The sequence below is a fragment of the Anolis carolinensis genome, chromosome 4 (assembly GCF_035594765.1).
Source record: "Anolis carolinensis isolate JA03-04 chromosome 4, rAnoCar3.1.pri, whole genome shotgun sequence".
Classification (NCBI taxonomy): Eukaryota; Metazoa; Chordata; class Lepidosauria; order Squamata; family Dactyloidae; genus Anolis; species Anolis carolinensis.
The window spans coordinates 169,138,968-169,154,057 of NC_085844.1; the positions used below are offsets into that span (position 1 = coordinate 169,138,968).

A 15,090-nucleotide genomic window follows, 5' to 3' on the forward strand; every position below is an offset into this window, starting at 1 on the left:
GGTTTATTATGTTTGGTTTTTATATCTACTTTATATAATTATATACCCAGGGTCTATAGTGGAAAAGTTTAAGAAGCCCTAGTTTAAACCACTAAAGAAAAGTAACAATTATGTAGATATCAATACTGTACTTTTACACAATACTACAATGTTTAGAGACAGATTTAGCAACAAAGAGAGTAAATAAATAGAAGCTGCTTCTATTTGTACAGATGTTTGTTGGTTCCCAGATGACTATATCGTACCATGTTCTTTACAGGCCATTTTCAGAAGATCTAACATGATTCTGTATCTACTCATATAACCCCCACAGGAACCAGAGAACTCATCAGGACTCATTTCATGCCAAGAGCTTTTGCCCTTTGACAAATATGCAGCAGCTGTTCATATTGTCCTATAGAATCACCCGGGAACAATGTAAAATCATAAACAGGTATAACCCACCTGTGCAAATTCTATCAAAATGGATTAACGATTTCTAGCTAGCAAATAATATCTAGCAACCAGAATGTATATATTTAAACAATATACTAATGGGAAAAATACAGCAAAATAAAGCAGTTCCATATAATATCTCAGACAGTAATATTGCTACAGGGTCAGAGAAGTAATGTTGAGTTGGAGGAACTACATATAAAAATGGGGATAATCATTAAACAAATAAACACCTGTGTCCAAGCACAGTCCAGAACTGAAGAGTCTAAGAAAAATATATTTATAACACGCATAAAAAGAAAACAACTAGTTTCAAGAAGAGTTGAGTAGAAAGAAATTTTTTGAAATAAAATATGCTTCTAAACACACTTGAAAGAATTGTGAACATATAAAGTAACCTTCTCCATTTATCCCAGTAATGTGACTTTCTAAGAAAACCATCTCCGTTTTGCTCTCTATATTCTTTTTAAGCAGAGATGGCAAGGGATGAAATCTGGAACTGCCAACATATCTCCACTGAGAATGACCAGTCTATAATTTTAAAATGATCTAATATTTGCCCATACAAAAACAGAGATTACTTCTTGGTTCTTTACATCTTCCAGAAGGACAACCACATTAGTCCATTGCCGCAAAAAATAAGAAAAACATTTGAAGCCTAGCAAATTTAGTATGGCATAAGATCCCATGTAGAATTTCACTTCCAGAAACTCAAGAAGTGTTCTCAGTTGGAAGGCTGCCTTCAGGAGCAATTATTTCTATGTTTAAATTATTTTGAATTTCTTCTTCTGATGTAATATTTTGATATACAGGAGCTTTACTGAATATGAGAGAGAGGAAGAGAGACAGAGACTAAATAAGTGAATGTTTAAAATTATTTGAAAAAGTATCAAAACAGCAATTTTGTTAATGTTTGTGATAAGTAAACTATGCAGGACGGTGACCCAGATGTCCTTTTACATAATTTCCAGGTGACTAACACAGGATAAACAAAATAAAGGTTTTATACTATTACCGTGAATGTCTCATACATGGCATAATCATTCACTAGGCTGAACATATAAAGTTGCAAACCAAACAAAGGAAAAGACATGCAGGCTATATTGCCAAACCATAAAAATCTCTAAAAAGGGAGCTTTGGTTTTCAAACAGATACATACCTGATAGAAGACAGGCTTAGGTTTAGCTGAGAATGTTTGCACCAGTTCATTTGAATCGGTACAGTCTACAGGGAGGTTTTCTATACATAGACACTTTGAATGTATCAGTTTTGGGGTTAATTGGTTAACATCCATCCATTGTGCAAAGAGGACATTTCCACCTAATTGTTTTCCTAAAAGGTCCAACCTAGCTTTAGCTGCAGAATCCTTTTTCATGTATTCCACAAAGCCATAGCCTTTGGAATAGCCAGTAACTTCACTGTAAATCAAGAAGTGTCTCTCAACATTGCCATAGGGCCGGACCAACTCTTCAAACTCTTGTAATGTATAGGAGGTGGGTAAATTAGTAATGCAGAGTAGAGCATCAGTTGGTTGAAGCTGTACTGATATTTCTTTCCCTCGAAGAGTATGTTGGTGAAACAGTTGTATGGCATTCTGAGCTTGCTCTCCATTCAGTAGAGTAACAAAAGCTGAAAGACAGCAAAATAAGCCACTTGTTTACATATTCTGTACTGCAATACACCTTCAGTAACAGTGCTATTTTGGAAGTCACAATATCATGTAAAAAATTGAAGTTGTTAACTTTTTTGATGCCCCTCCCAAGTATATAAACAAAAGAAGGCATGAAAGTAAATCTGATACATTATTGCTTGAGATTTCCTTAACTCTAGATGAAAAGCAAACATTTAAAGTTCATGATCATAGTGTCATCAAAAAGTGGGTAGCTGAGCCCCCAGTGACACAACAGATTAATCCACTAAGCTGCTGAACTTGCTGACCAAAAGGTTGATGGTTTGAATCCAGGGAGCGGGGTGAGCTCCCACTGTTAGGCCCAGCTTCTGCCAACCTAGCAGTTCAAAACATGCAAATGTGAGTAGATCAATAGGTACGGGAAGGTAACAGCGTTCCATGCAGTCATACTGGCCATATGACCTTGGAGGTGTCTACGGACAACGCTGGCTCTTTGGCTTAGAAATTGAGATGACCACAAACCCCCAGAGTCAGATAAGACTAGACTTAATGTGTGGGGAAACTTTTTACCTTTACCTATGCCCCAGAAGCTGTTCTCCCCTGGGTTTTCTTTTCTCTCCTTTCCCACTGGATGGCCACCGGCACTTTGAATTTCCTGTTCACTGGAGTTATTTTCTAAGCATTCTCCTGACTCTCAAGAGAGGCTTTTCATAGAGGCTTAGGGTGCATCTATATTGCAGAATTAATGTAGTTTAACACCACTTAAGCTGCTCTGGTTCGATAATTTGGAATATTGGGAGATGTAAAGTGAGGCACCTGGACTGTCTGGCAGAGAAAGCAAAAGACGTTTTCAAACTATAACTCCCAGGATTCCACAGCATTGAGTCAAAGTGGCATCAAACTGCATTCATTCTACAGTGCAGATGCACCCATAGAAAGGACAAGGAATGAGGCCTTTCCTTTGGATGATTGCTGCATTGATTATACCAAAGGTGCTAGTAAACTAAGCGGATCAGAAATAATTCCCAGTTTTATAAAATAGCGAATGATGCTTATGGTATAAACAATGTTCATTTTTTAAAACAAAATTATGTTCAAAGTTTAATACCTAACTTTAAAGATTATTACTAGTGCTATTAACAGCGCTATTAAAAAACCCCCCATTTAAAGTTAAACAAAGTCCAAAGTAAAATGGGATGCACGTTTTCATTTCTACAAGACATGGTTCCTTGTTTAAAAATTGCCATAATGTGGCTGGGAGGTAACTGTGATGCCTGGCACACCATAGCCTTTTAAAGTTATTGCTGAGATATCATATTTCAATAGAGCCTTTTCCTGACATTCAATTCCAGGAAGCTCTGGTTGCAAGATTACAGTTTGAAACAGAAAACATCTTTTATTCCAGACTGCCTATTAATCATCTCTTTCTACTGAACAGCAAAACTTCAGCAGAAGTCGAATTGACTGGCAAGATGATACCACTGAGAATTGGGAATGTTAACATTTTCTTTCAAGCCTGAATAATCAGAGGTTACACTATCCTCAAGTCCAAAAGGTTTACTAAATAAATTATAAACATAAGTCACATTTTAAAAAAAAGCATGTTTAACTCATCTATGGATAAGATCATTTATACCAATTAAATATACTCAAATGTTTTAGCTATCTGTCGCTGTAAAACAAATTCATTGGCAACCAGGATATGTGATAATTCTACACTATATATCCTATAAATAAAAGAAATAAAATGCTAGAGGAGAGAGACACAGTGGCTGTCAGCCAGACTTAAGCAACAATAGCAGGGTGCCTAAAGGAGCACTTTTAGATAAAGAAGGTACTGAAACTTTCAAGTTAACATATTCCCACAACTTGTTTCTTAGGGAGAAAACTGTGTCCAGTGTTTACAGGGATAGGTCTCAATATAAAAAATCAGCATGTTCTCAGGTATAATTGACATTTACAAATTAAAAAATAAAAGTAAATGATCTCCTTAGAATAACCTGTTTACAGCCCCAATTTCACATTCTATTCTAGCAACCCTAGGATACTTTGATTACACTAAATATATTACTTTATATGGTTAAAGTGAAGTAAAGTAATATAAAGAAATATTATTGATTAAACCACAAAGAATGGGTAGAATTCCATTAAATTGGAAACACGTAGATGTGAAAAGAAATCGGCTCTAGGCTTGAATACTATTGTAAATACCACTTAGAACAGATCCAAAGGGTGTTGACTAACCATTTAGCAATGGATTCAATGAATCTACTCTACTTGGGACCTTTTTTTGTGTTAGGAGCAACTAAATAATAATAATAATAACAACAACAACAACTACTACTACTACTTTATTCTTATATCCCGCCCCATCTCCCCGAAGGGACTCAGGGCAGCTCACATGGGGACCAAGCCCAGCAAGACACAATAAAATACAATCACATAAATACATTTGAAATATATAAATATAAAATCATAAAACATATGATACATTAAAACATACTCAAGCAATAGCTACTGCAAGTCACTTCTGGTGTGAAAGAATTGGCTGTCTGCAAGGACGTTGCCCAAGGGACGCCCGGTTGTTTTACCATGCTGTGGGAGGCTTCTCTCATGTCTCCGCACGAGAAGCTGGAGCTAACAGACGGGAGCTCACTCTGCTCCACTGACCTTTTGGTCAGCAGTCTTGCCCATTGTGCCACCGGGGACTCCTACTTGGAACTAACCAATAGGACTTAGGCCATAGAATTTCCTCCAGGCCTTGGATCTAATTCCCACACAAGCCATGGTGTTTCTGTTTGCATCACCCCTGAAGGCAGCTTGGCAACATGCATCATCTTTGCAGGTGTGGAGCTATTCACAACACTACAACACAGAAAGCCATTGTCTGTCCAGATCTCTGGGTAAACAATTATGCTCCAATCAAGCAGAAACTAAATTAAGTACACAATAGCAATAATAAGGAAGGTTGTAGGAAGATCCATCCTTTTCCCAGAACCTAACTACAGAGTCTCAGGGGAGAAAAGACATGGAGAAAATAAGGTTATAAAGAGGGGCAATCAAGATGAATTTCTCTGGGTAATGTCCACAAGCTGAACATGCAAAGGGCAAACTTCCACAGTGGCTCTTTCCCATCCTTTCCTTCACAGAGAGTTTTCAAAAGTCACTTAACGGAATCAATTGAGCTTGTAAACATTTTTGGCCTTTAGCTCTCTGAAATTCTAACAGCTGGGAAACTATCTGGGATTTCTGAGAATTGTAGGCCAAAAACATCTGGGAACCCCAGGTTGAGAACCACTGGACTACAGCTTTAAGAGTGTGTCTACACTGTAGAACTAATGCAGCTTGCTACCACTTTAACTGCCATGTCTCAAGGCTATGGAATCCTGGGATTTGTAGTCTGGTAAGGCACCAGTACTCTTTGGCAGAGGTTATATAAACACCTTGTGAAACTACAGCTTCCATTATTTTAGAGCACTCAGCCATAGCAGTGATAGTGATATCCAACTGCATTAATTCTGCCATGTAGTTGAACCCTAAGAGACCAGAAATTGAATTCCTGGTGAGCTATGGATGACCTTGGCAAGTGAAAAACCCTCACTTAGAAAAAATCCTTGTGACAGGGTTGCCATACATCAGAAACAACTGGAAGGTAGTAAACAACAACAACAACAACAACAAAACAGCAGCAACAATTAGCAGGGAAATTATCCCAAATTGAACAAATTAATCTTGGACTAAACTGCAGGTTTCTGTATTGATGTGATTTCTTCTCTCTCATACAGGACATAGCCCATGATGTACAACAGCTACAGCGGAAATAAAGGAAAGCTCATCTTCTTCCTGATCAGTGTTGTATATTAAACCCATGAAGAGATCCAGATAATGACTCCATATTACTGTTTTTAAACCCCTATTACTGAATAAAATAACAATTCTAGAAACAGCAGAAATGCATCTGGATAGTTCACAGCAATTAAGTACTGTAACTAACAGACCATTTTAGTAGAATCAAATATATTCATCAGGAATATTCCTATGTAATAATTTATGAAGCATTTACATATATTTTTAAAGAAAACTCTTTGAATTAAAAAACAGAATAACATCCAAGTGGCTCCAAACTCTACTTTTAAATATATATATATATATATATATATATATATATATATACACACACACACACACACACACACACACTGTATATATAAACAAGAAGATTCATACCCATTCCTAAATGGGCTGTTGAAATTGGTAAGACATTTATGGGGAAAAGGCATACAATATGGGAACAAATGTATTTTCAACACAAATATTTTTCAGCAAATCTATACATAATTGGGTCAAAGTCAGATTTTTGGCCTTTGTACTTGACGTTCCTGATTTTATGAAGGGGAAAATCTAATGATGTTTATTTTAAAACATTTCATTATCTGAAATTGAACACGTGCAGTGCTTCCTCCAGTGCTGGTTCTGAGGGGACAGCAAGTGATATAAAAGCTCTCTCTGCCTTTCATGTCTCATCTTTAGTGGCTGAGTCACACATTCAAGCTATCAGTTGACACTGAAACCACCAAAGGATGAACATATATTCTCAAACTGGTACTCAGATTATGTATCATAGGCTGACAAGTCATTTTTATTCCTGGGTTCTTAGATCTGGGTTCTTAGATGTGAAAATTGATTACAGTTGTTGTCATCCCTGTCCCCTACTCACATTTGTGGGTTTCGGCATCCATGTATTTCATTGTACACAAGTTCACCCCTGCCCCTCCAAAACTGGGCCTGCCCATCCCAATGCAGAGATGGCCATGGGCACATTCACACAGCTTTAGGAGCTTCAGGAGGAAAAAGTGCCAGCAAGCATCATGGCTACTGCCAAACCCATCCTGAAATCTGTAAATGTACACATAGCAGCCTCCAGATTCAAGTACCCAGAAAATCAACAATTTCCCTCACCAACTGTGCAGGAGGCAATTGGTGAGGAATATTGCTGTTGTTCAACCCTTCCAAATGCCCACTCGGATGTGTTTGGCTTCAAGAGGATAGAGCACCAGCAATTGACTTTGTCAATCATCTCCAGAAGCATGCACAGCAGCCAGCTTTGGAAGGCTTCCTACTGAAGTGTGAAGCTGCTATGTGATTGTGCACATAGAGGCCGCAGGCTTCTGGAGGTGTGTGTCTGGGCGCAGCAGCTGTAATCACTCGTTTCTTATTTTCTTTTTAAAGTGCTGGGCTGCTGTGTAAAATTGCACTTGGTGGTCCAAGTTTTCAAGTGTGTGTGTGGCAAAGTGCTAGTCTGCTTTGCAAAAGTGCATAGAGCAGCCCCAGGTTGCAGGGGGGGGGGGGGGACAGCACCTGTGATCACTTCCCCCTCTTCCTTCCGAAATGCCTGGCTACTGTGTGAATATGCAGACAGTGGAGGATCGCCTGGCTACCAGATGCACATTCTTCCTACTCTTCCCACTGGGAACCCCCCACCACCACCCACCTCCCATTTCATAAGCTTGTTGAGCCTACAAGAAGCCCTACCCTGTTTTTTACGCTTTCATAGGCATCCTGCTCCCCTAACTCTCATGAGTGTGAGGAGTTGACTGTGTATGGTGAGCAGAATTTGCTAATTCTTTTTGGGTTTAGAATAGGAAATAAAATTATATAATCCAAACTCCATTATTTACATTATTTACAGTAACTTTTGAAAGTTCAAGAGTGAATTTGCTTCAAATAGCATTTCCACACACTGCTCCAGCAGAATGGAGATGGGTTCGGACCTAGTGCCAAATCACTGTCTGTCAGGGTGTGAATGAGTGTTAACGGACCCAGACTTGGCCCACTTTTTCCACACTTCATCTGATCACACTGGAATTTCCCTACATTCCTTCCTGGTTTTTAGTTTATTGAAAGTTGAATCTTACCTGTCCTTTTGTTTTTGTCAACATAACAGTACTTCAATTCGAAGTCTTTTAATAAATCGTGTATTTCCTATAAAAAGAAGAAAAGACAATATATCAAACAACAATTTACAGAGCACTCATCATTTTTATTTCAGTGCTATGGTTTTGAAATCATGCTTAACAATTATTGCTAAGATAACAGTTAGAAATTAATTAGATGAAAAGTTACTTTAATAAGAGACTTTAAAAGCAAAAATTCCTAAAGTGGTTTTTTTTTCGCCCTTTGTGGAAAAACTTTACCAAAGACTGTGTTGCCCAGTATTGAGTTATCATGTAAGGATTATACAGGGTGTTTGAAAAGGAACTCCTTAGTTTTAATGTGTTTATACTAAAAACTTGGGAGTTCTTTTTCAAACACCCTGTACAGTAAACAATTTGATAAGATTCGAAGTCATATCTGCTATAGCATACAACAAAATCAGTCACTATGAAATTCCTTACTCAGATACATTACTTCCTTCTTTAGTTGAAATATAAGCCACTACATATGGGATCTTGAATCTAAGCTGTAACCATCTTGCTACAGGGAAGGGATAATGTTACACATGACATCAATTACCTCTAGCAACACCTATGATTACAGGACAATTCTTATCTGCTACTAGCATTTTGCATCTTCCTTGTACAACATATTAAGATTTCACTCTGAAATTATGTACTTTAGTAGCACAAACAAGGGGATAGAGAAGTACTGAATTTATATTTCATTTGCTGTATAATGCTTTTGCTTTTCTATAAGGCAGCTCTGTTGAAATCTCTATGGAATACAGGCATTAAATGCTTCAAAGGGCTGTTATACTGCAAAGAGAAATATTAAAGTGGTAGGATTGAGAACTGTTGTTATTGTAGGCCTAATTTTGACCTAATGCTAAGCCTGTCAAACCTATCATGGGGTTTTCTGAAGCAAATAGTTTGTGATTTGTCAAAGGTTACTCAGTTGGCTCCCATGACCTGGGAATTGAATCCTGGTCATGCCAATCCCATACATAAGGGTGGGAAGGGTGAATTAATGGGCGTGACATGAAGCAGGAACTTATAATGCAAAATTACATTTATTAAGTGTACAGAATTAGGTCCATAGGCTCAAATAAAAAGTGAACAGTATCAGTCAACAGAACTAGAAGAGAAATTGCACCAGACAAATTGAAACAATATGGTAGTCATTGATCTGTTTTGTCAATTCAAATAATGGAGAATTTCTTCTATTAGCTAAAGCTCTGAAATTCTAGAACATCTTCTGAAATGAGGCCATCATTATTACTTTTTGAAACTGTCATAAATGCATTATACGAGGGTTGAATAAAAGTAATGCCTCCACCTTCATAACTCCTCAACAGATGGCAGTACTGGGATGCGGCAGGTACTGGCTTTTTCAGTAGACTCTCCTCTACAGTTCCATTTGGCGGGAAGCCTTAGCATTGAACGGTTGGTTGTGTTGTTAAAGTGCAAAGTATGGAACCCTGCGCAGACGGTCAGTCAATGCAACTTAAGCAACGTGCAGTCACTGAATTCTTGACAGCAGAAGGTGTCACCCCAAAGGAGATTCATCAGAGAATGCAAGCTGTTTATGTTGATTGTGTTGATGTGAGTACTATGCATCATTGGGAAGGTAAATTTAAAAATATTGAGGTGGAAACATCTGACTTGCATGACAAACCAAGAGTTGGATGTCCTGTGATAGCAACCACTGAGTTTCTCAAGCAAAAGTTGACAGATTGATTCAGGATGATCGTCATATCACTCAGAGAGAAATTTCAAGCATAATCGGCATTTCACAAGAACGTGTGGGTCACATTATTGCTTTGCTTGGCTATGGGAAGATCCAACTCTTGGTTTGTCATGCAACTCAGATGTTCCCACCTCAACATCTTTAAACTTACTCACCCAACAATACACAGTACTCACATCAACACAATCATCATAAACAGCTTGCATTCTCTGATGAATCTCCTTTGGGGTGACACCTTCTGCTGTCAAGAATTCAGTGACTGCACGGTGCTTAAGTCGCATTGACTGACCGTCTGCGCAGGGTTCCATACTTTGCACTTTAACAACACAACCGTTTAATGCTAAGGCTTCCCGCCAAATGGAACTGCAGAGGAGTCTACTGAACATGCCAGTACTTGCCGCATCCCAGTACTGCCATCTGTTGAGGAGTTACGAAGGTGGAGGCATTACTTTTCATTCAACCCTCGTACATTAGATTAATTATCTAGATAGAAAGAAGACAAGGGAGGTACTAGTTTGCATGGATGGGATGGATAGAAGGTTATAACAATGACGATGTTAAACCAGACTGAAAATTGAACTCTTGACCACATTTATTGTACTGTCTGGCTGGAAAATCACCACCATGAGCCCATTTGTGTGTGTGTGTGGGGGGGGGGGGGTGCCTCTGTTTTACAAAATCAGTATGTGCACTAAACTACTTCTCTCCCCTTGCTCAACCTCTTAAACAGATTGGCTGCCACTACCAACGAATTACCTGCTATAATAAAACAAGCAATTGTAAAAGTGGAAAGACCAAGTCACCTTGTATGGGAAAAGAAATCACGCTTGTGTACTCCAAGACAAACAACTGAAGCACCTGCACATAACAATCTGCTATCAGATCACTCAAACTTGGACCAAAGCTAAGGACTGAAAGAAAGTATTTTCCCATCCAAAATAGACTGATTTTTACTTGCACTGATTTCTTTCATGAGCTTGTTCATTTGAATTTATTTCCTTGATATCCATATATATAGAGAGCACTTCTAGTAGCCATATAACACTTAGAGCAGTTTACAAGAATGTAAAATAATGTATGCAGGCTTTTTAAAAAAATCAATCTAGAATAAAGTGAAAATACCATACAGAGAAGCTAAGAACCATCCCAGGAGGTCTGGAAACTATCCAACAGATAACAGCTGTGCCTTTAGTGGACATAGCACATCTCCTCTATTTGCTGGTTACATGAAGCCATTGTGTCATGGGGCAATGTCAGAATAACAACATGATTAAGGGCCAAACTACACATTGTATTTGAAGTGTTTTAACTAATGTGTAATTGGCTTTCTCTCTTGACCAGAGTGCTCTGTTCCAGATCAAGTCTGCACTATGGAAGAAGGATATTGTTTCTTCCTTTTCCTCCTATTTAAATTTATTCAACGCAACACCTTCAGGGCAAAAGAAAGCTATATGTGACTATTTTGGGTTGGAAAACGGGGGAGGAAAATTGCTGCAATCTCAGTCCAGATGAGAGCCCAGCAGCTACGTTTGCCAAAGAAATTGATGTATCTCATTTGAAGCACAAAAATACTTTTAATGTACCATACAGTTTGGAACGAAGCAACATGATCAGGTACCTCTTAAATACACAGAGTACCTTATAAGACTCCAGCAAAACTCAGTTGGTTATAAACAAATCTCTCAGCTCTACAAAGTCTCCTAGATCATAGCATATTCCCATTTTGCCAACCTGCTAATTCAATATACAGAGCTTAGTGAGTAATGGGGTTTGATCTGAGCAGGATCAAGTGTATTCTTTCTAGTCAAATTGGATACTGGTCTCTTATTTCATCGGTTAACAGCTGTCAAATGCCATGTTAATAAAACATGTTGAAGCTCCTCAGACTGTTTAGTATACACTGATACTAAGTTACTGCTGCTACTCAATAATCAAGCACAACTGCCTAGCGTGTGAGTGCATGTGTGTGGTTCATTCTTGCCCCCCTTTATATAAACCTTGTCTACGGATGATGTGTTTTATACTGGATTGTATTTTAATTATGTTTTTATGTCTGTCTCAATTTTAATAATTTATTTTATGTTTATGTTTTATGCACAAGTGCTGTTTGTAAGCCGCCTTGAGACCCCCTCGGGGTAGAGAAAGGTGGGATATAAATATGGTAAATAAATAAATAAATACATAAGTGTGTGTGTGTGTGTGTATGTATGTATGTATGTATATATATGTGTGTGTGTGTGTGTGTGTGTATATATATATAGAGGCAAGAAGAACAGTAACAAAAATGGAAATTCCAGTTATAGGAATATGGACACAAGTTGAAATCTATTGGAAATGTTATGTTATTTTCATCACTGTAATACACACATTGAAAAAAAAACAAACAGCTATTACAGAGAACACCTTTTTCTATATAAAATATAGTTAATGCTCACAGAAGACACAGTAAGGAGGTATACTGGGAATTATCCTAAGATATGAAACTTAGAAAGTACAATTAATCTTCTGTATTCACGAGTTCTGCATTCAACCAAATGATGCTCAAAAAAATCCCTCTAAAAACCCACATGATTTTGTCACATAGTGAGCACTATACCTCACTGTAGCCTCTTATTGTTTCACTGGCTCTGTAGATTTGTTTGTCATTTTGCTATGTTACTGTATATACAGTAATGAGATTAGTATCCATTGGGGTTCCTCAAAGCTAACCCTAGCAGATACTGAAGGCTCACTGTAATATTTTAAAGAAAGTCATACAACATACTAAATTAACCAACTGGTGTTGAAAACACATTTTTTTCCTGTTAGATTAGGCAATGCTCTACAGCCTGACCATGTTTGCATTTATAGATAGCACTGCTAGACTCTAAAGTTCTGACCTGTGGATTTCAACTATTGATTCAACATCAGCAAACAGAATGGATGCTTTGAGAGGATATCAGAACTGTATTATTCATCCACACTGGCCCTTTGGAGCAAAACTGGAGACTTTCTAATAATATTTATTTATTTACTTATTTACTTATTTATTTATTTATTTTAGCGTATTGTTATTGCTTGTTGTTTATACTGTTTTAATTGTTTTTAATTTGCTTTTTGTTTTGTATTGTTATATTGTGTGTTGAGGCCTTGGCCTTTGTAAGCCGCATCGAGTCCTTCGGGAGATGCTAGGGGGATACAAATAAAGTTTAATAATAATAATAATAATAATAATAATCTACAGCATTTATATTCCGCCCTTCTCACCTCGAAGGGAACTCAGGGCGGATCACATTACACATATAGGCAAACATTCAATGACTTTTAACATAGAACAAAGACAAACAAACATAGGCTCCGAGTGGGCCTCGAACTCATGACCTCCTGGTCAGAGTGATTCATTGCAGTGATTCATTGCAGCTGCTCTCCAGCCTGCGCCACAGACTGAGCCCTATAATAAGTATAGGAACAGCAGGAACAGCTAAATCATGTTTACTCATCAATTTGTATGCTGACTTTTTCAAAGGAGACCAAATACAGAGGTGGATATTATGACAGCTGGAAGATTCCCTTTTCAAGGGAGCACAACATGTACCCCTTACTGTATTGGTTCCTTCTTCATCAACTTTCTTCAAACTTCCACCGTTGTCACAGTAGAATACTCAAAATATTCACCCAACACAACACCATGCACATCTTGTAGTTAGTAGAGGAGGCAGGAAGAAAAGCACACTTTTCCTGACTTTCATATTTTGATCCTAACCGCACATCTTATAATTGTAAGACCTGCTGGAGTTAGGTGAACTTACTCTAAAGAGAATATAACTAAAAAATCAGTATTAGAATCACAGCCATAATTCTATTTCTCACTGATGTTCTCATACCTTGCTCTTTTTGTCCCTTGTCTAACAGCCTTATAAACTAGGCATGTTTAGCCTGCAGAAGAGAAGGTTGAGAGGAGACATGGTAGCCATGTAAAAATACGTGAAGGGAAGTCATAGGGAGGAGGGAGCAAGCTTGTTTTCTGCTGCCCTGGAGACTAGGACGCGGAACAATGGCTTCAAACTACAGGAAAGGAGATTCCACCTGAACATCAGGAAGAACTTCCTCACTGTGAGAACTGTTCAGCAGGCTTTTAAGCAGAGGCTGGATGGCCATCTGTCGGGGGTGCTTTGAATGCGATTTCCTGCTTCTTGGCAGGGGGTTGGACTGGATGGCCCGTGAGGTCTCTTCCAACTCTACTATTCTATGATTCTATAAACTGATTTCATAATAGCTTTATTACTTAATCTCTATAGAATCTCAGTTTTACTTCCTCCCCACCATGTGGTATTCTCTGCCTATTTGACAATATAACTGAGTGCTTAAAATGTACTCAGCAAATAAATAAATAAAGCATATCACTTATAAATATTTCTCTCTCGTGTTGATCTTTGAGGCAGGCAAAGCTTCAACAAGGTCTACTAGCTCCCTTTAATTCAGTTAAGGTCATATACATTTGGGGAGGGGTCTGCAAAATCCCCTCTTGAATTATAAGCCCTTATAGATCGATATATTGGGGGAGGGGGGAAAACATACTGAATTTAGTTGGGAAGGAGTCCATACATTTGGCCAAATTAACATTTACATAAAGGTAATGGTTTTCCCCTGACATTGATTATAGTTGAGTCCAACTCTGTGGGTTGGTCCTCATCTCCATTTCTAAGCCAAAGAGCCAGCATTGTCCGTAGACACCTCCAAGGTAATGTGGCCAGCATGACTGCATAGAGCGCCATTACCGTCCCACCAGAGCAGTGCCTATTGGTCTACTCACATTTGCATATTTTTAACTGCTACCCTGCTTCCCTTAAAATAAGACATCCCCAGAAAATAAGACCTAGTAGAGGTTTTGCTGAATTGCTAAATATAAGGCCTCCCCCGAAAGTAAGACCTAGCACCGTTTGTGTTTGGAAGCATGCCAGCCGAACAGAACACCAGAGAATGCAGGTTTGGTAAATGTACGTACCATAGATTGTTGTACATGGAAATAATGGTAGTAACAAGAAATTCTTGACAGGATTCACAGTTTGTCTGGTTATTCTGGTTTGTGATGACAACTATTGTACAGGATATAATAAATGTTCATTTTTAATAAATATGAATTCTTCTTCATGGAAAAGTAAGACATCCCCTGAAAATAAAACCTAGAGCATCTTTGGGAGCAAAAATTAATATAAGACACTGTCTTATTTTCGGGGAAACACGGTAGGTTGGCAGAAGCTGGGACTAACAGCAGAAGCTCACCCTGCTCCCTGAATTTGAACCGCCGACTTTTTGGTCAGCAAGTTCTGCAGCTCAGTGGTTTAACCCTTTGTGCCACTGG

At 38.2% G+C, this 15,090-nt stretch overlaps 1 protein-coding gene across 2 annotated transcripts in view; it reads right to left on the reverse strand.

The window, feature by feature from the left end:
* Positions 1–15,090, reverse strand: part of raver2 (ribonucleoprotein, PTB binding 2) — a 58,982-nt gene that overhangs the window by 23,981 nt on the left and 19,911 nt on the right. For both annotated transcript variants that reach the window (XM_008109311.3, XM_008109310.3), the window contains exons 2-3: positions 7,982–8,048; positions 1,596–2,065 (exon numbers count right to left, since the gene is read on the reverse strand). In XM_008109311.3, the coding sequence (XP_008107518.2) occupies positions 1,596–2,065; positions 7,982–8,048 (537 nt within the window). The remainder of the gene's footprint in view (positions 1–1,595; positions 2,066–7,981; positions 8,049–15,090) is intronic.